General features: G+C 39.9%; 3 protein-coding genes across 3 annotated transcripts in view; 1 reads left to right on the top strand and 2 right to left on the bottom strand.

The window, feature by feature from the left end:
• The first annotated feature begins 3,924 nt into the window (after positions 1–3,924).
• LOC116327048 (small vasohibin binding protein) lies at positions 3,925–7,267 on the top strand. The gene is made up of 3 exons (XM_031748516.2): positions 3,925–4,081; positions 5,128–5,253; positions 5,365–7,267. Exons 2-3 carry the CDS (start codon positions 5,140–5,142, stop codon positions 5,449–5,451), a joined length of 201 nt encoding a protein of 66 aa, XP_031604376.1. The 5' UTR covers positions 3,925–4,081; positions 5,128–5,139; the 3' UTR covers positions 5,452–7,267.
• Positions 7,268–7,629: 362 nt separating this feature from the next.
• Positions 7,630–10,970, bottom strand: fbxo2 (F-box protein 2). The gene is made up of 6 exons (XM_031748514.2): positions 10,854–10,970; positions 9,819–9,884; positions 8,951–9,077; positions 8,521–8,613; positions 8,299–8,437; positions 7,630–8,186 (listed from the first exon to the last, which is right to left on the bottom strand). The coding sequence occupies exons 2-6, from the start codon at positions 9,853–9,855 to the stop codon at positions 8,052–8,054; spliced, it is 531 nt and encodes a 176-aa protein (XP_031604374.1). The 5' UTR covers positions 9,856–9,884; positions 10,854–10,970; the 3' UTR covers positions 7,630–8,051.
• Positions 10,971–14,398: 3,428 nt separating this feature from the next.
• LOC116327016 (integrin alpha-5-like) overlaps positions 14,399–19,993 on the bottom strand; it is a 52,835-nt gene continuing 47,240 nt past the window's right edge. The window contains exons 25-30 of the mRNA XM_031748471.2: positions 19,316–19,474; positions 19,079–19,186; positions 16,456–16,569; positions 15,913–16,014; positions 15,675–15,797; positions 14,399–15,130 (exon numbers count right to left, since the gene is read on the bottom strand). Of these exons, the coding sequence (XP_031604331.1) occupies positions 15,047–15,130; positions 15,675–15,797; positions 15,913–16,014; positions 16,456–16,569; positions 19,079–19,186; positions 19,316–19,474 (690 nt within the window). The 3' untranslated portion in view covers positions 14,399–15,046. The remainder of the gene's footprint in view (positions 15,131–15,674; positions 15,798–15,912; positions 16,015–16,455; positions 16,570–19,078; positions 19,187–19,315; positions 19,475–19,993) is intronic.

Genomic DNA, 19,993 nt, shown 5'->3' with positions numbered 1-19,993 from the left:
ACCAACCCTGCACCACCTTTTCCTTCTGATATTTTGCTAAGTCTGGTCCCGTCATCGCTGTGGGTGTTTGTGCTTGGCTCTTCCCTGAAATCACCTGTCCATCAAACAGCGTGGTCAGCTCTGTGACGTCTTTCCCCTTGCATTTTCTGTAGGCGGCAGACATGATGACTGTCCTAACTGCCCAGTTTGTCTATGTTGTCAGTTACATGACCATTGCTACACAAGACACATCCCATACCGAGGATTTTTCCCCCAGCTCTTCCAAACCAGCCCAGGTTCCTGCACACAGGAGCAAAGCAGGCAAAAAAGTTTAACATTTACACTTCAGCTGCTTTAAATGAACTCTTAGTTGTACTATATGACCAAAGTCCAGAGACTACTTTTTAACCCCTGTAGCTGATTGCCAAGCTTCATGTGAGTGTTTTTCATTTGCACTGCTGTGCATATGGAGCAGCCGGTCTGGCCGTCGTCTGCAGCTTTGAGCTGAAGTTGTTCTTGGCAGGATATTATTCTGAGGGAGAGCGCTCTCCCGTAGTTGGAGGATAAATCCAGGTAAACCATTGGTATGCCGTGCGATAAATCTCTGTGGCATATAGCACTGCCAGAGGGCATACATGCACACAATCAGACATCAAGTTCACAACAGCAGAGACCTGCAGTGCTGTCAGGTATATTTGGTGTGAGGAGACGGTTTCCTTGCTTCATATGTGAGAGTGTTTAGTAATTCTGTCGCTTCGTAATGACTATTTTTGTTTCTGCTGTGATGAATGTGTTGTGGACCACCCTTTGGCCGGTGTCAGCCTCACTCCTCACCTAGCTGATTTATGCACTGAAGAGGTGCCCCGAGGGGAGTCTGCTCAGTATGTGTATGGTGTGTGCAGTGCTTATCAGTTACAGTGGAAAACACTTAAAAACTGTTTATCTAAAGATTCCTTTTTTGGCCACATATGCAGGTGTAAGATGATGAGGTTCCAACGGGGACAATTTGATGAAGTTTCTCTTGTGAGACGTCTATATTTCTAATGTCACACACTCCAATGATCTTTGCTAATGTAAGCTGACAGACATGTACAGGTGGACTGTGGCGACATCTGGTGGCCAGACCTGACTAGAGAACAGGCAGCGCTACACACCATGCACTTCCACTTTCTCCTGTTGCTGTCTTTATTAGAAACCTCTTAAAATTAGCCTCGACTTAGTTGATACACAGCACATATTAAAGCTACATGTGTAGCAAACCGGGCCTGGTGGTTTAGGAAAGTCCCCGGGAAGAGGTGGTTCTCATATAGTTTGATTCCATGTATGTCCTTACAGGGAACGGTTACTGCAAATAATAATAAGTTGTTCTGGTGATGAAATATTTTGGTCCCGATGGGTTTGGTCTTTTCCAGGATTTCACACAACATTAGAGATCACTGATGGCAGTTAAATCCAGGGACCTTTGTTGTGACCAAATGTCGGTCTCTCTGAGGACCTATAAGAGATTTGTGACTAACTTCTTGCTCTTGTCCCAGTCATTTCTCAATGAGGTCATAAATTAAGCAATTCTTTTACTTTTATATTTTTCTTTTTTAACCATAAACAACACAGGTTTAAACAATTTCTGCATTGGCTACATGTATCTTTTTATGTAATCTATGAACTATTAAAGATCGTTACTGATTATTCACTGAAAGGACCAACAAGGTGTTACCCAAAGCGCTATTAGCTGAGAACTTGGTATACCTTGGCATGGTGTGCAGTGTGTGCTTAAAAAATTGGAGGGAACTGCTTGAGTGAAGGAAAAAGAACTGATAAGCCTAAAAAGAAAAATCCAGTAAAGACCTGACACAGGACCTGAGAGATGCATCTGGACCATCTACTGTTCACTGAAGCTTCGACAGAAATGGACTCAGAAGAAAGGTGGCTGTCAGGAAGTTATTCTTAAGGAAAGGGAACACGGAAAACACCTCGTGTAAGCCAAATTACAGAAATTAAATCTAAAAACTGATTAAAAATCAGTGTAAATAGATCTTATGGAGTTGTGAACCTAAATTTTTAATTGTTGCTCCAAATCAACATCAATATGTATAAAGGAGGTGAGTGGAGAGGTACAACAGTGTCTATAGCCATCTGTAAAACATGGTGGAGGCTCTGTCATGGTGTGGGGCTTCATTTCAGCCAGTTTTGTTGGCAACCTTGTCAGAATTGCTGGAATTATGAACACAGAACAGTGCTGATGATTGGCAATGGTTTCATTTTTAAGCTTGAGTTGGAAGCTTGTATTGTTGGAAGATGAGCCTTCACCCCATTCCATAGTGCTTCTGATGCAGGTTATCATGAAGGATGTTCTGTACATTGCTGCATTCATCTTTCCCTCGACACTGACTAATCTCCCAGTTCCTGCTGCTGAAAAACAGCCCCACAGCATGAAGCTGATAGCCCCATGCTTCACTGTAGGACTCATATTGGCCTTGTGATGAGTGGTGCCTGGTTTCCTCCAGATATAACTCTTGGTGGTTAGGACAAAGAGGTCAATCTTGTTTTATCAAAGACTGAACAAAAATACCATAAAATAAAAACTGATAGAAGCAGCGTTGTGTTAACGAATCTTGAGGCAAGTATCTGCAACAAGTCTGTACTGCTGTTCCACTCATTGCCAGCAGAGGGAGCACAATTGATTTGTGTCTGCAAACTTTTTCTCTGTGTAAAACTACAGGTTACAGATCACAGCTGATGGGAAACCTCTGTCCTTTGGACTTAGCATCAGACATGACCCCAGTCAAAGAAAAACTTTAAAACCTATTAGGTTAAATGCCACAGCATCATTTATGAGTATCTTCTTCTTCTTTCGTCACGCTTCCTTTTTGGATCACCACAGTGGATCATCTGGCTCCATCTCACACCGTCCCTATCATCCTCTATCATAACAACCATCTGCATGTCCTTATGAATCCCATGTTTGCATATGATTTTACACCAAATGCCCTTCCTACCACACCCTCACTCTCTCCATGGCTGGGTTCATTTATAAATATCTAACAGTTATAATTCATTCTCAAAGATAGAGTCACACTAATAAATGTAAAGTATTCATACACTGAAACAGCATTTTCTCAGTAAATATTTGCCTAAATTTGACAGTTTGGTGCAGGTCTGTAAAACAGAACAGAAAATTACTTGGGTTAAGTCATATTCATGAATCTGAACATGTATATATTTATACATCTATCAGTGAATATTTTCTTCTTTTTTTCATTAATACAGACACGTACTCTAATAATAAACATGTCACAGTACACATGCAAGCAAAAAAAGATCAGCATTTTATCAGGGGGTTTTTTTTATGATGCAGACATATTCTGAAACAATTTGCCAAATCTACCAGAATTCCTGGAGTTTGCTTTAATGTGTGATCCAGAATTATTGGTTTAGTATCTTTTTTTATTAGTTTTTATTTTATTTTATTTTAACTTTTTATTTTTAATTCAGTTTAGTTTCAGTTAGTTTCCAAAATGTGTTTTCTCATTTCAGTTTAGTTTTTGTTATTTGAATATGCTTGATTTTAGTTTAGCTTTCAGTAGTTTCAATGTTAGTTTTAGGTTTGTTTTTTTGTTTTTTTAATTATTACACCAGAGAAAAGATTTAGGAAAATCAGTATATTTTATTATATTTCAACATAAACAGTTGAAAGCGATTGACTCAGTCTTGTAGACATACAAAGTATCAATAAACATGTCCATGAAAGCCTTATCAGGGAGTTTGTGACAAATACAAAACTAAGACTATTTTCTCCACATTTTTTTTTTGTTGTTGTTTGGTTTTGGTGGGGGGGGTTAGTTTTCCAAGTTCACAAAATACATAACACCTGTCGAGGGCACCAATGTCGTTTTGTTGCCTCTAGCTGACCGCAAATTTGAAAAAGAGGGGAAAATAGCCGGAACCTTCCACAAATGCCCGCAGACGAAACACGGACTTGTTTGTTGGTAGCACTAGTGATCGTCTAGTAGGTAGCTGCAGTCAGTTTACTAGCTGATTAAGGGTGGTCATAGCACGTTATATCGCCTTTTCTACTTGTTGTCTTTACTTTGTCAGCTGTAGGGTAAGTGTACCATTATCAGAATCTAAAATGCTGCTGGCGATTGAAATGTTACTCTATTAAAACCAAACTGTTAGCTCGCTAATATTAGCTACACGGACAGAGATGATCTTGGCGATAAAGGATTAGAGCTGCACATTTAGCACGTTTAGTTTTCTCATGTTTAGTTTTCTCTTTTTGTGGTGCACTTGACTTGTGTCGGCACAGTTGCTTTCGCTCTTATTGCTGTTGCAGCTTTACACGGACAGCCAAAGCTAACCTTCATTTATCATCCATTAACTCCATTAATGGTTTTTGTTAGAAAATAAGGGGGAAAGATCGTTAAAACTTCCCGCAGTCCAGGGAAAGAAAATGTAAGGTCCTAACTAAACTCATAAAACTGTATAAATGTGGAACGCATTCATCACAAAGCTGGTTATGGCACTGCCTAAAATACTTGTTTAATTTCCTGAACAGTCATACAGATGAGAGAGGGGGGGAAATCACAAGTTATAAAAGGCATACATATACAAACGCACACTGGATAATTGGAGGGAAAGAGGGAGGGATGGGTGTGATGCATTTAAATATGTATTTAAATGTGTAAAATCCACAATTAGTTAAGTAAACTTGACATATTCCTCATTTTGTGGGTCATTTTTGTTAAAAGTTGCACTTTTTGTGTCTTAATCTTCTACATCAAAGGGTTTAGTTCCCTTGTTTCCTTTTTTATTTAAATGTTCTGTTCTCAAATTTCTGTATTCTAAATAGTTGCCACCTTGATGTCAAGGCTGTATAATTGGGCAGATATGGTAGTGGATGGTAAACCTTGAAACTACAGCTTCTCTCACCCACTCATTTCTTTTTGTTGTTTTCCTCATTTGTTTGTTTCACTAGCTGTTCATTGGGTTTAGGTAGTTAAGTGTTACTGAACTCTTCTTGATCACATTAGACAATCCATCATGATTTGCTCTCATATTGATTCTATTTTTAGTTACAATATATGGTTTTCTTTATAATGTTTTGTCACCATGAGACCATTTGACGGTCATCTCTTGTTAAACTTCTAGTCGACCATCACCATGGAGCCTGCGTGTCGTAAAGACAAACCAAAGCTGAACTCAACCCCGACCAGAGGAGACAGAGCCAAGCAGAAGTCTGCACAGCAAGAGCTCAAACAGCGGCAGAGAGCAGAGGTGGCCATCATCCCTTTTTTTGGTTGTTGTTGTTATTAAACCTAGCACACATAACCCAACCTAAAATCATAAACAGACCATTAAGACCAGATTGCTTTCTTTCATTTGCAGATCTATGCTTTGAACAAGGTGATGACAGAGTTGGAGCAGCAGCAGTTTGAGGCCTTTTGTAAACAGATGCAGTCACAAGGAGAATGATGCTCTGTCCTCCCTGTTTTACACACCCTCCAAAAACACCATGGAGAGAGAGAGAGACACACACACACACACACACACAGAGACTGCTCTCTTATATTCAGCTGCATCTCTGTTGCTGCCACCTGCTGGAAACGATTTCAAAAGTATTTGTTTCTGGTGTTGAATCATGCAACATGTGACATTTAACAGACTCCAGTTCCTGGCCCTGCAGCATGCTTGAAAATGCCACACATTAGTTGTAAGCTGATGTTGAGGCGCATAAGGTTACTGATATTTCCTTTCCCTGAGGTGTGCATGTGAAAGGTGTCCAGGTCAAACATACATAGTGATATTTTTACAGCATTTCAGAGTTAAAATCGATTTTTCAGCGGAAAAGTTTGACAGTTCAACTAGCAGGTCGAGTGTGTGTATGTAGGGTCCCATACATAACCTGTATTTCAGGTCTCAGAACAAGGAACTACAAATACTGCAAATATTTTACCTGCTTTCTTAACCCAGGAAGTCTCTCAGCCAACTCAGTCTCTCAGGAAATGGGTTTAAGGCTGATATCCCTGAGAGGAGAGGTGTTTTTGGACCTCTCCTCTAACAACTCATTGTCACTTTGCAACAGTGAGTTGTTAAAGAGCCTGTTTTGACAGAGTGCTTTATTTTTAACTTCTTAATATTTAAAGCTTGCTGCAGGCATTAAAATACCATAATAATGAGGAAAAATCACAGCTTTGCTGAAGAAATCATCAGTTTTGGAACAGCTCCAGTCATAAACATTGCTAGTCTGTATATTATGCTCTCCTGACTTGTTGTCACCTGCCTACGTTTTTATTAGGAGTATTTTAATATCCTGACACCTGGGCCATGTGCTTCTGTTTGGTTTTGCTGCATCATGTTGGGTTGAACTCTGCACTGTCTTTCTTTATTAATTAGTTTAAAATGCTATTGTGTAAACACGAATTCTGGTCCATCGAATGGGCGACATGAGGTTACAGCAGAGACTGATCCAGAATGCTATCACTCCTCCACTCCACTGTGTTTTTCAGCCAGTACCTTACAGTGATGTCTCATTCTGACCCAATCACAGACTGTGGAATGTCACATTTTTATGTCCGACTGCAAGTGAAGTCTGTTCTGTCAGTGTGATTTCCAGTCTGTCCATTAGTTATCAGGATGAATGCTATGGATGAATTTGCCATTGTATGTGAATTTTGGCCCAGCTTTGAGATGAAGAACTGTTTCAGCTGATGTGGATTCACGTACCTTTGGAAGCCTTCTTTACCATTACTACATATGTAGTGTCATACATTCTTAAATATATAGCCTGTTGTATAAGAACAGCTGTCCTGGTGTTCTGAAGAGAATATCACAAACTAATTCAGATGCACACATCCTTCTGGATTCAGGGACTTCTAGATGGAGGTAGCGGAGGTGCAGACTGGTGGAAGTCTTGGAGAAACCAAGTTTTTCGGTCCATGTTAGCACTTCAGATTTTGTCTGAAAGTTTTCATTCTCTTACCAGCATAATGCAGCACTACACTCCGCTCTGGCCATGAGGCTGTTTTTCAGTGATTCATGAACACAAACTAATAGTAACTTTAAAATCCATTGTCCTTAATATCTGTGTGTTACCAGAGCTCATATAGACTCGTCTGAGTCTCACTGATCTGTACATGAGCTACTCCTGCATGTTTTTGCCACAGTCACTAATTTTGTAACCTGTAAATATTTGTATTGTTTGTTACCCTATGGCATCTACTCTGACCTGAGTATGATATATAAAAAATAAAAAAGTGAGTTTTTTTGATTATGTGCTTTCATTTGTTTGTGTTTTGACAAAACTTTATCTGTCAGATGAATTAACACCTCCACCCAGCACAAAAAGCCATCAACAGCAGCTACTTCCTGAGGTCCTCATCTCCAAAGACACCAACAGATCAGCAGCTCTTATATTTAACACCCCAGCTTTTTGGGGTGGTGGTAGGATTATCCCTCCTTTGTAGCAGAACAGAAGTATTAAAAGAAAAATATTTGAATAAATTACCCAACATTTGTATATGATGTATTGATTCATGGTCCATCAAGAAAGCCCTTTTGACCACATCTAATCGGCGGCAGCAGAGCAAGTACATCCATCTTGATATTCTCAACTCCCACAAGCAGTCTTCTTATAAATGAGGACAAGTCATAATCCATTAAATTCTTTATTAACTTTTTGGTTTATATCCTAATTATAATTCTAGGTTAACTGTTAAAATGTGATCACTTTCAGAACCCCACTCATCAAGTCAGTCCCTTAGTTTAACCCACAGTGTAGTTCCACAGAGGTAGTAGTTAACAGATTATGTAGTAGATAATAACGGGTGCAGGCAGCAGTTTAAGGATTTTCAGGTTAGTAAAGCCAAGATGACACCATGGTAGGGTTGTGTTGTGTCATTTTACAAATATGTAAGTGAAATCCTCAATGAAGCAGTGTTTTCACAGCATGAACAGCAAAATGCAGGATAAGGCAAAGCTGGCCATCAATCTAAAGCCCTGACAATAATATTCTAGTTCTTTATTCTCCACCTTTCACTATTATTTGGTTCCCTTTTTCCTGTTGTCAGTGCTGCTTAGACCTCGATAGTAACGGAGCTTCCAGTGACACGGACTCCAAACCAGCCATCCCAGAACTTAGTGTCTTGTCCTCCATGTTCAAAGGAAATGAAACGCATCCCAGGGCCATAGTCAGAAAACGTGTGGCTAACCTGCAGTACAGACAGAAAACCACTGTGAGCTGTAATGCAGGATACAGAGCACTGTGTTTGTCACACATTTATAAGAATCAGATTTTTTACTATTAAAGGGGCTTTTAAAAACCTGTTTCCATGAGCAGTCATCACAGTCGGGGTCCAGAGTCACCGAATCAGGTCTGAACTCCTGTATGACTTCGTGGTTCTCATCTAGCAGACACACGGTCATCTGATAGGTGCAGCCACAGTCAGTCCTCCCACAGTACCTGCAGGATGAGTTACCCTTTAATCACTGAGTCTGTTCTCTGACACAAAGGAAATAACATGTGTCTGTTCGGATGTGTCCTACCAGTCTTGTACAGTGACAGGAGGCTGAGCATCCAGCTGTTCAGATGAGAATCCCTCTGCCAGCAGGTCAATCACCTGCCTCTTCAGACACAGTCTGGGACACACAGGATACATTTGCAAACTGAACTAATTTTGGGAAGAAAACAAAAAAAGCATTCTGCCACATATATGATGTTTAAATTGAACTTAATATGTTTCATGTGAATAACAAAGTTGTAGTTTAGTAAAACCTTATGCATGTACATATGTTGTTGAGACAGACACAACAATACTGTTAGAAGTATGCGCTGTATTATAGAGTATCATAACTTTCTGTCCAAACATTTTAATGTCTTAAACCTTCTTCAGTGACCCTAAAAGAAGCCTGACAGAATGTAGAGGTGTGGGAAATACTTCAATGCAGTCATATGTTGTATGTGATAACCACTCACTCAAAGGAGGTTGCAAAGTATTTAGTCACTCCTTCACTGCAAAAGTCATGACCACAGTCTCCCGGCATATCCTCCACCTTCCACGGGCTCCCACCATTCTCTACCAGCTCCCAGAATTTCAGCTCCTCTGGGAGGGAAATCCACAGTCTCAAGCTTCCAGTCACAGTATTTTGTTTTGTTTTGTTTTGTTTTGTTTTGTTTTGTTTTGTTTTGTTTTGTTTTGTTTTGTTTTGTTTTTTACATGAGCTTTATTGTGTCAAATACAAGAGCACAATTGGTTGCATTTGAGTGCTGGCCAGCACAAAACGGCCTCAAAAACAAGACCAGAACTGATAGTTTTTAAAAAGAAATCTAATTTAGTCTTGATCTGGTGAGTAACTTGTTAGCTATGCAACTTCTGTTATGAAATAGTTATGAGTAAGTTATGAGAAACAAAAGCTGGCAGCTGTTTTCAGTGTCATATTCTAAAATCTCACAGTACAAGGCAGAAATCATTAGCAAGTTAGAACAAACTCGACTGCAAAGCAGTCAGATACCCCCTCAGGACTTGGTGAACAACAAAAATGAAAGTGAACACTGGACTACCATTCACCAGGTGCCTAGAAACATGTTTCTAAATGAGTAACATTACTTCTAGTGTGTATGTCTTCTGTTCGTTATTGGAATCCTCATTGCTTGGATTCTGCCTTGCTTTGTAACTTTAGAGTAACTTTCCTGTATCCTACACACCTCTGTATCCAGAGGTTCAGAGGTAAGCTATGCAAACAGTAAAGGTAATAAACAAAATGTCAAAACTACTCCTTTAAAAAGTATCTGATGAAATACTCATCATGCTCTCTAATCCACAGAGGGAAAAATAATATCTTACCTTCTCCACTGGGGTTCTTCAGCAGGTTTCTGGCCATGATTACAGCTCACTCAGAGAAACCACGACCTGCACAGGAAAAACAGGAAATTGCTACTTGAACCAGTATTACAATTTAAACCACATCCTTCATGTAGGTATTGGCTTAGCTGCAGGGGAGGTACCGATACAGGTCTCTTCTAAATTACACAGTAGTGTGCTGGAACAGTAGTGTGTGTGTGTGTGTGTGTGTGTGTGTGTCATACCAGCTGGAAGACTGCTGAACTACACTCAATGGGGAACGTCCAATAAGGCAAAGGCTTGTGCTCAGGAAGCACATGTAAATAAACATCCAAAGAGAATCATAGTGACTTTGGGACTCTTAGTGGTCACATGGTGCTAGAGTGACCTTTACAGAAAAAGGCTGTTTTAAATTGACTGAAATCTTTGTGACATTTAGTGCAATCAATGGTGAGCATATTATTGGGTTTAGGTGGGCTCAGGAGCATATGAGGTGAGACCTATAGTCTCAAAAACATCCCAACCCAAACACTAATACCCTGTCTGCTGACTCACAGCACAGCAGAGAGGGCGACAGCCTCATGCTTTACATGCTGAATAGGAGGCATCACAGAGGATCAAGCAGTCATCAGGCAGACATCAGTCAGCAGGAAAACAACCAGGGATAGCAACACTTTTAAACTCTAGCAGCTCGAATACAGTGTATGTCAGTACCTGGTCATTAGCTTTCTCTTTATATGCCTGATGATTGTGTGCTTCAGCACTGGTACCAACATTTTTTTTAAGATGAACTAATCATTTTTGCATTAAGGCCCAAAAAGATAACTTGTCATTTTAGTCTCACAGAGTTTTGTGCATCAAACACTGTGCAAGATACTGGATCTGCATTTTGCTGTTCACTGAGACTGAGAAAAACTACTGAGTCATTTCCCCCTGCAAAGCATAACAGCTACATGACACGCATGCTAATGACATCCTCTGCTTTAAATAAAACACTGAGCTAAATGCATAAAGCAGCATATTGAGTATGTTACTCACAGACAAGAAGGTGGCCAGGTGCAGTCTTCTGTTTCCTCTGACTGTTTCTCTGACCTGCACTTGAGTTCCTCTGCAGAGTAGCACCCCCACAATAGAGAGGCTTTTATAGACTGTGACACACACACACACACACACACTCAGACACACACACACACAAGAGGGAGTGAGAGCGAGGAGAGGAGGAGGAGAGACACAGAGCACTCTGGTTGGAGGCAGGGTGCATCCATCCAGCAGAACTCAGCAGAACACACATGGACTCAGCAGAAATGTCAGAGGAAACACTTCAACAACAGCTGTGGGAGAAAAGCATTCAGTAAGTCATGTTGCATATACTAATAGGGTCACTTTAGTTGATCATGGGATTTTATGTAGCATTCAAATACAAGAAGAGCCAAACAATAACCAAGAAAGTTAAGAAATAATAAGAATTAAATACCAAGCTTTGGGAATTAGTTAAAATCAGAAAATGATCTATGACATATGAAAGGACACCATATTGTAGGAGGTAAATTATTCCAGAAGTGAATAGACCCAGTGAAAATAAACTCAGAACCAGGAAACACATCTTAAACTGATGGGAAAGGGGACCAAGTAGAATTTGCCATACAGTAACATGCATTACAATCAAACAGATGACTTATAGACTGGTTGATAGAGCAGTACACCAGGACTCTAAGCTGTAACACCAGGCAGACTATCCTGAGTCAGACTGACAAGACTAATGGTGCACGAATAACATCCATTGGGAACTCACTGGGACTGTGGAGTCCAGCTGCAGTCACCATCAAATGGACAATATAACAGGGTGATGCAGTACATGTCCCTGCTGCTGCTGCTCTGCATAGGCCTCACACATCACACATAAAATATCTGTCCAAAATATTATGGGACCTTCCCTCGTGCCTGGGCCTTAGTTTTGAGTAGATGTTAAATATTTTATCAATCTTGACTTCACAACTTCACACATCTTTTATGCTGTCAATGTGTAGCACAGTCCTCTGCAGCGGCAGCAAGGTTGTGGATGGCAGTAACATATATCACCTGCAGAGGGAGATGTGGTATCACTGGTGGTGGTCAGAGGGCCCGGTGGCGCCAGTGTCCGGCAGCCTCGCCGGCAGCCTCGCCTCTGTCAGTGCGCCCCAGGGTGGCTGTGGCTACAACATAGCTTGCCATCACCAGTGTGTGAATGTGTGCGTGAATGGGTGGATGACTGGATGTGTAAAGCGCTTTGGGGTCCTTAGGGACTAGTAAGGCGCTATACAAATACAGGCCATTTACCATTTTTACCATATGATGGTTCTGCCAAAGACCAAAGGCCAGCTTAGCTCCTTAATGTAAAACACTTGTTCACATGTTAGACAAAGATTTGCTCTGTAGCTTATCTGATGAGCACTCCCAGGAAAAATGTGTGACTAATGATGGAGAACACAACTTAGATGACTGGTAAGTTTTTAATTTAAACGAAGTAAACAAACCAAACAATATTAATGAAACCCGTGACCGGCATCGTCCCATTTTATGTCCCATTTTATTAAAGCTGTAGGGCTAAACAGATCATAAAAAAGTAATAGCGTATCAACTTCCTCTTATTTTATTTATTTACAAACTTAAATCAGTCATACACCCGAACTAAGGGATGGTCATACCCACAAGCCACTAAGGAATTAGGAGCAGAGTCGTTAAATTATTCTTATCTTGCAAGCTTATTCAGCGATTTAAAAATTATAATTTTAGAAATTATTTTTGCTTCTTAGCATTTTGACAGCACATTTTGATGTAGTTTACGCCTTTTGATGTAATGTAGGGTGACCAACCATCCTCTTTTCCCCGGACATGTCCACTTTTCACTTTCCGTCCGGGGGGATTTTCGAGATTGATAAAAATGTCAGGGTTTTCCGTCAGTTACAATAACTCGTACTGCGTACTAGCTAGCGTGACGGAGTTTCTATACAGCTGGGTGGGTGCTATGATGTTACTGATAGTGAACTTTATTTTATTCATAAGGTTAGTTAGTAGAGTTGCCAACCGTCCCGTAAAAACAGTTTTTATCTGATCTAAAATGTATAGAAATCATACATATACCAACAAGACAGTGTACATCACTGTCACAACAGCGTTTGTTTTCATTCAAAGGCTTTATGGCTTTTCCTATAATACCTAGTGGGCCGGTCTCTAGTCAAAATACCCTTGCCGATTTTTGTCCCAGTCCAGCCCTCATACCGACCCAGTACTGGTAATTTTTCTTATGCAGATGAGGCATTATTTCTGTACCATTATTTAATTCCAGAGGCTTTTAAGTTGGTTTTTTTTGTTTTGTTTTGTTTTGGGTTTTTTTGCATTTGTTGACTTGTAAAAGCCTATATGACATATTTCACAATTCATTAACCGCGCAGAGAAGGCATCATTTAAATATGTTAAATATGTTTCTTTAAGCAAGTTCTTCATGACGGAGCCAAGTGTCCTCTTTTTTGGAAATCAAAATATGGTCACCTTATGTAATGTAAAATGTAAAGCCTACCTTTGCCGTGTTTTTACTGGTGAGAGTTGCTCCTTTGGTTTACAAAGGGTGTTATCTTCCATAACATCAGATGGGAAATGTGTCCATACGTCTTCTGGTCCCCCCAAGTGTTGACATTTTGTCACATTTTCATTAGAAACCGGAAAATGTGAGGGTCTAAACTTACTGCACAAGGATATTACTCCTTATCAGAAGGATATTACTTGGAGATTGGATCACTTCCAAACTTTCATCTTGCTTTTATTGGTTGATGAAAGCATCAATACATTTCATCACAGTTTTTGTCCTCCATGTCCCAGGTGTAAATTATAAGAAAGTCTAAAATACTCTGCAAGTAAAAACAGCACTTCAGGGATTTATGATGCACTGCTGGATTCAATTATTTTTTTATTCTGACAGTACTAAAGAAATCATTATTTGATAATTTAATGGAAAATAAAGGGAGTAATTATAAATTAATGTTTCTAAATGAATTATTAATCCGTGTAAGCACATGAATTGGGGGGGTTGTTTGTTCTGTTTTGCTGCTCGTGCTTGTGTATGTATGTAAGTTGAGTCGGTGGCTTGGGTAAGTTGCTTATATTGTTTGCTTTTGATTGCTTTTCTGGTTAGTAGCTTTTTTTCTTGTGTGTGGTGGTTTCAAAAATGGAGTTTAATTTGGAGGACTTCACTTTCAGTCCAACTAAAGAAAAGGTGAATAGATGTAATGACCTTTCACTTATAGCATTTTTTTTTCATGTGCCAGTGCCCCTAAATGCAAAAACAAAGAAAGAAAGAAAAGAAAGAAAAATTGCTGAAGGAGCTTTTGAGGGTTAAGTTGGGTGAAAGGGGTTTATTTGGTGAGCAGGTTCCTGCAGAAGAAGTTGAGCCAGGTGCTGTTGCTGGTGTTCCTACTCCACTGCAAAATCTCCCTCCTCGAGCAGGCAGCTCTACAGAGGAGCTGCAGCTCCTACAACAGTGCTAACCAGCTCCCTACCAGGCAGCCCAAACTAAAAGGCTGATGGGGTATTGTCATCATAGCCTCTTGTGTGGGTATACAAAATTAGGCTTTATTCTGGGCCACAACATCAATATAACACAATGAATGCATTACATCATACACAAAGTACCTCCCAATATGGGAGAGAAAAATTCAAGTTAAACACTGCAGATTTGTCATGTTGCTTTTTTTGATTTTTTTTTTTTCCTGCAGACAGTACAGTACAACATTCAACAATCAATAGGAAATCATTGTGCCATAAATAACAAGTGGTTTAGGCATCATTCATAAGCAGGAATTTTCAAAATCATCAACACCAAGCTTACAAACATGGCTTGAATCACACTTTTTTTTTTTGCATTCATGTACTACTGACGTTTTAGTGCCTTTCGTTGGATGTCCATTTGTTTCTTTATTGTCAATGCAGGAGTACTATATGACAGGATGAGCTTCTAGAAAAGTCTCTGACTGCACAGAGGAATGTCCAACAAACAGCAGTGCATATCCAACTGCGTGACCCCTGTAATGTTTTAGTGCAGCACCAGACATTTTTATCTTCCAGTGATACAGCACCCATAACTGTCCCTTCATGAATGGGTGGCCTGCTTATCATTAGGAATTTCCATTATTTGTTTGGGAATGCGACAATACTTCCAGTTCTTTGGAACAGCTGCAGGTGGAGGCTCCGTTGCAGATCTAAGCTTCAGAGGACGCCTGGGGTTTGAGTTTGGCCTTTTCCATAGTCGTACCGTATGGGTCTGATCTTTTAAAGAAGCCCATCTAAAGCAAAGGATGAAGAGATTAGATGCAAAACAATAATAACATGTGAGCTTCAAAACTGATACGTGTAAAAAATACACTGTTCCCTGTTAACTTACCCAAAATGAAACTCACAACTCTTAAAGAATAGTCACTTTTACAATATCTGTTCAATCCACAAACACTATATAATGACAGCCATACTGATATTTCTACAACACATTGTCTTTCAGCTGTTACTGCGGGAACAAAAACCCATACTGTCATACCCGTTACAGAAGCAAGAAAAACAATCTTACAATTTCCGTGTCCCACAAGCACAGCTTTAGTTCAGATCACAGATCTGCTTTCAGCAGTTATAAGTAAACAAACTGACTAAAGAAACAAAAATCAGTTTTTTGGGGTCAGGCTGTAACTCAGTAGAGCAGAAAAGCCCGAAGGTTAGTGCTGTCAATGTCATACTTATCAGGAATATTACAAAAACTGGAATGTGTAACCACCAGGTTATTCCAGAGCTGTTTTTCTGTGATCATGCTAAAAGTAGGGTATTTTAACACCTTGTTACCTTGTAAAGTAAGTATATGAGCAAGGCCAGTAACAGCAACCCAGCTAGAACAGCCAGGATGATGATCCACACAGGAACCGAGTACTGACTGTTGGGTTTATTCCACATCACAGCAGTCGCCACCTGAACAACAGGAAACCGCAGAACTGATCCACCATGCACTGATATTCATTTGTAAATGAAAAGTCTAAAAAGCTTATAAAATTGTAAAAATGCAGAAAAAAGCTGTTGATGTTACCTTTTTGGATCCTGATGGCTTTAATGTGGGAGAAACAGAATACGGCATCCTGTCTACACTGAAGTGAACGAAGCACTCCAGCATGTACTGCTTATAGGCTCGCTGTGGACAATAGATAAACAAAAGTTTAATGAGGAAACGTTTTTGTATCTAAGGAAAATCAAAAACCTCTGTAATTTCTGCGAAATCAGTTTTGTACTATTTCTTTAAATATTAGTTTATTGTTCCATACATCATCTGCTCTGTACTGTGGGTTATAGTAGGATCAAAATTTAATTATAAAATGTCACAATTAACAGTAGAAAGCCTATTAAGTTCATTAGGAAAACCGTTAGGTATGAATAATGATGTAATGTGGATGAGACACACTATCTGTTTTTGTCGGTCTCCGACAGAGGGCAGCAGGAGCACAGACTCCCGCAGGTTCTCGCCTTCATCCACTCTAGTCTGTTCCTCCTTAGTTGAGTTTCTTCTTTTCAAACTATAGAGACATGACCGACACTACAGAGCAGTAATGCAGAGCACAAAGACCTGTAGTCTCACCTCCATGAACGTTTCAGCCCAGACTCTTGAGCGTACAGTCAGGATGACACTTCGTCCTCTCTGCAGCAGCCCCACATTACACTGCAGCTGCCAGCACTCCACTGTACTGCACGTCTACAGAGGGACAGACCAGGCACAGCACATTCCAGTTAACCATTCACTGTCATTTCTTTCATTACTAATGACTAATTACAGCCCTCACAACAGCATTTTAAACAAAAAAAACATGCAAGGATTCTTCTACTACATAATGCATTTGCATACATGTGCAATTACGTGTCTTTCCATAGTTTTGATAAAAAGTTTTCAATTTGTCGATTTCACTGTTAAGCGTTAATTCTCACAGCCTCAGGGACTGAGAAGCCTGCAAAAGTCTTTTAAACGTTCCTGATTTGTAGGGTTGATTTGTTGGGTGTACTTCCGTACTTTGTGAACTTTGGCACTTCAGTGCATCATCTGGCAGTGAATATTCGGTGTGGCAGTGACTCTAAGCTCAAGGCAAATTTCCTTTAAGAACTATACAGAAACAGCTCCATCTCTGATATAGAAGAGAATACCTCACATGCTGTGATATAACTGCATAACCATAAACCCCAGCAGTCATTTTTGAAGCAATGTAAACACATGGATAAACAGAGATTATGTTTCTTTGTATTATGCTTAGCATTAGTATTGTCAGTTATTATGACTTTGAATTGAGCTAAAATGTTGAAACATGTTCTAAAAATAAAACAGGCCCTCTGGAAAGGCTCACACAGTTAAATGGTTTTGGCAGCACAGTGACAGAGTAAGAGTAGATTACAGTGCAGTGATGATATAAGATGTCAAAGTCACTGGTGCTCTATACAGAGTTGATATGAAACTGTTTGAGCTCCAAGAAAACTTCATTCAAAATCTCACTGACATTTACAAAGACGCTAAAAACTGAACTTCATTCTTTGGATATAATCAAAAGAAGATTGCTGGCAATTCACATGCCCCTGTTCTCAGATCCCCACAGTACACACTGAAACTCCTTTCATGTGTGTAAATGAGTAAAGTCGTGTATTGAACAAAGTAATGTTGTTGTTTATTCAATATTTTAGCTTTCAGTTTAACCCTGTGAGGTGTAAGTCATTATCAGTGAAACCCCAGCCCTAAACCCAAACCCTATATTTTTTTAAAAAGCCAAGAGTACGTTTTGGTAAAAATGTGGGTAGGGTCTAAAGTGTCCCTTTGAAACCAACAATTACCAACTGAGTAGGGTTCACATCATGAATACAGCCTACCCTTACCCTACCTACACCAACAAGATGTGCCTCCCATAAGCCCCAAAGCTCAACAAAAGAGAGAAATCCATCAATGATTCCAGGGGTCATGGACAGTTCATATGTGTAGAAATATGATATATAACCAAAGACAGTGTTGGTGTGTTTTATGATTATGGATGAGGCCAAATTTTGGTGACACAGCCACACTGTCTGGGTTTCTAGTTTCTTCATGGAAGCTAAAGTCTCCCTGTGCCTACAACAATCATGGCATTACATGGCAGACTGTGTGATATGATGGAAACAAGACTAGTGATTGTCACATACCACACCAAGTCACTGAAGCTACAAGTTATCAAAATTAAAGCTTGATTTCCTATCAAAATAACCCAACAATGCACATGTACAGTATTCTGCAGCCCTACCTTTCTTCTGGGAGTGTGTAACTGTTGTTCACACTGGCCTGTGAACTTCTACTAAGTTAGCACCAATTCATTAATACTAAAAATACTTTAGTTTTTAGAATTCCCATTGTGCAGCACGGTTTATTAGAAACATTTCTGTGTGGTAAGGTTGTTTGGTTTCATCCGAGTGCCATTAGAGATGAGCTGTCAAATGTCAGCCGCACAAAAATAACTCAGTAAATCACAAACATAATTAACTTCATCTCACAAACAATTACAGCAAGCAGCTGTCGATGTTGACCAGAGCTCATCATCTCTAGTTCCATTTCCTCTGTTGAAACAAACAGAACAAGAAAGGGCAGAGCTACTCCTTTCTGCAGTCTCATTTGCATCTTTTGGTTTCAGTGCATTTCATACATGTATAAATACCACTGAGCACTTCAGTAAACACAGTCCCGTAGAAACACAGAAGGACTCGACACCCAACAAAAGAGCTTTTGTTTTAAAGTGTTTGGGATCATCAAGCTAATCTCACCACTACTCCCCACCCACGTTTCAGACACTGAGGACAGAGACAAACATGACCTGTGTCTTTAAGGGACACATGACGTCCACCAATGAGGAGCAAATGTTGTCACAAGGTTGCAGAAGAAGGAATAAAGTTGGATATTCAGGCAGTTTAAACTTGAAATTAGCTAGGTTTGCCACTGGATGCTCTCTTGGAGCTACGAACTTACCCTGCTGTGTGTGTTTGTGCTAAGCTAGGCTATAATTGGGTCATAGTGCTAAAGTGAAGGTTTGGCATGTAGTGCACAGAGATGTCAGACTCTGCTTAGCTCCTGATGGCTTTAAGCTGAGTTAGATGCTGCTAGAATCTGTAATCAAGCATTTCCATTCGTTAATTAAAGAACAGTACATGTTCTCTGTAAAACTCCTTCACAGGTTGAATTTCTATATTCTGTAATTTCTCACCAGGTTTTCTTGTTCACCCAGAGGATCTCTGTGCACCTCCCTCTTGTGGATGCGGTGCTCATCATTGGACTTCAGTGATGCTGGACCCTCTACTGCTCCAGGCTGAAGCTGTAAACATAAACACATTAGCAGTCATTAGCAAACACAAGCCAGCGTTCACAGTCAAGAATAGACTAAGGGTAATAACGTCACCATGACAACGAAGCTGTAAGTGTGTGTTTAATTGGGTCTCCTCACCTTAAGTTTCAGTGCATTTAAGGTTGTTTTGGAGGAGCAGCTGAGTGGACCCTCAGTGACCACCTCCAGAGGGTAGAGCAGCCAGTGACCATGAGCCTTCAGGGGACATTTCACCACTAAAGAAGTCTGGCTCACCACACTGGGACCGTTATTCACCAGCTGAGAAAGAATTTTACTTGTTATACTGTGTCTTCTTTTAGTACACTGTACATTGTGTATTGCACTTAACAAACAAACTCCCTTGCACTGTGATTTTAATAAAAGGAAACACAAGTTCTACGCGTGAAATGACATTAGCAATGTTTGACTGTATCAAGCGCGCCAGCACAGCCATCCACGTCATGATAGTCTTGAGAGCTTAATAAAAGAAGCCAACTGGACTGGTTTGTGAAGACGTTTTGCCTCTCTTCAGTTCTAAAACAGGTGGTCCAGTTGTTCAATAGATGTAGCCTGGATAAAAATGATCTGGCTTTGGATTTTTTTTTTCCTTTCCATGGATCATGTCATCCAGTTCACTTTTGTCCTGGTTGTTCAAAAGAAGAAATGAACACGACAAACTGGAGGTTTGATCCAGATTTTTTTTAAAAACAAAAAACTATTGGATTACCTGATCTTATCCAATCAGGTAATCCTGTTTTCCCTTTGAACAGGTTTCAGGATCCTTTCTGACTGGATTAA

Source organism: Oreochromis aureus, linkage group 5 (assembly GCF_013358895.1).
Source record: "Oreochromis aureus strain Israel breed Guangdong linkage group 5, ZZ_aureus, whole genome shotgun sequence".
NCBI lineage: Eukaryota > Metazoa > Chordata > Actinopteri > Cichliformes > Cichlidae > Oreochromis > Oreochromis aureus.
Note: the sequence above shows the minus strand (reverse complement) of the source record. Positions and strands in the feature narration are given on the sequence as shown.

What these genes read in the sequence shown, in the direction of transcription:
- LOC116327048 (XM_031748516.2), top strand. Translation starts at nt 5,140, where the DNA reads ATGGAGCCTGCGTGTCGTAAAGACAAACCAAAGCTGAACTCAACCCCG. An exon ending in AACAGCGGCAGAGAGCAGAG is followed by an intron (nt 5,254 to 5,364) that starts GTGGCCATCATC and finishes TTTCATTTGCAG; the next exon opens with ATCTATGCTTTGAACAAGGT.
- fbxo2 (XM_031748514.2), bottom strand. Translation starts at nt 9,855, where the DNA reads ATGGCCAGAAACCTGCTGAAGAACCCCAGTGGAGAAG. An exon ending in TACTTTGCAACCTCCTTTGA is followed by an intron (nt 8,614 to 8,950) that starts GTGAGTGGTTAT and finishes TGTGTGTCCCAG; the next exon opens with ACTGTGTCTGAAGAGGCAGG. An exon ending in ATGACTGCTCATGGAAACAG is followed by an intron (nt 8,187 to 8,298) that starts GTTTTTAAAAGC and finishes TCTGTACTGCAG; the next exon opens with GTTAGCCACACGTTTTCTGA.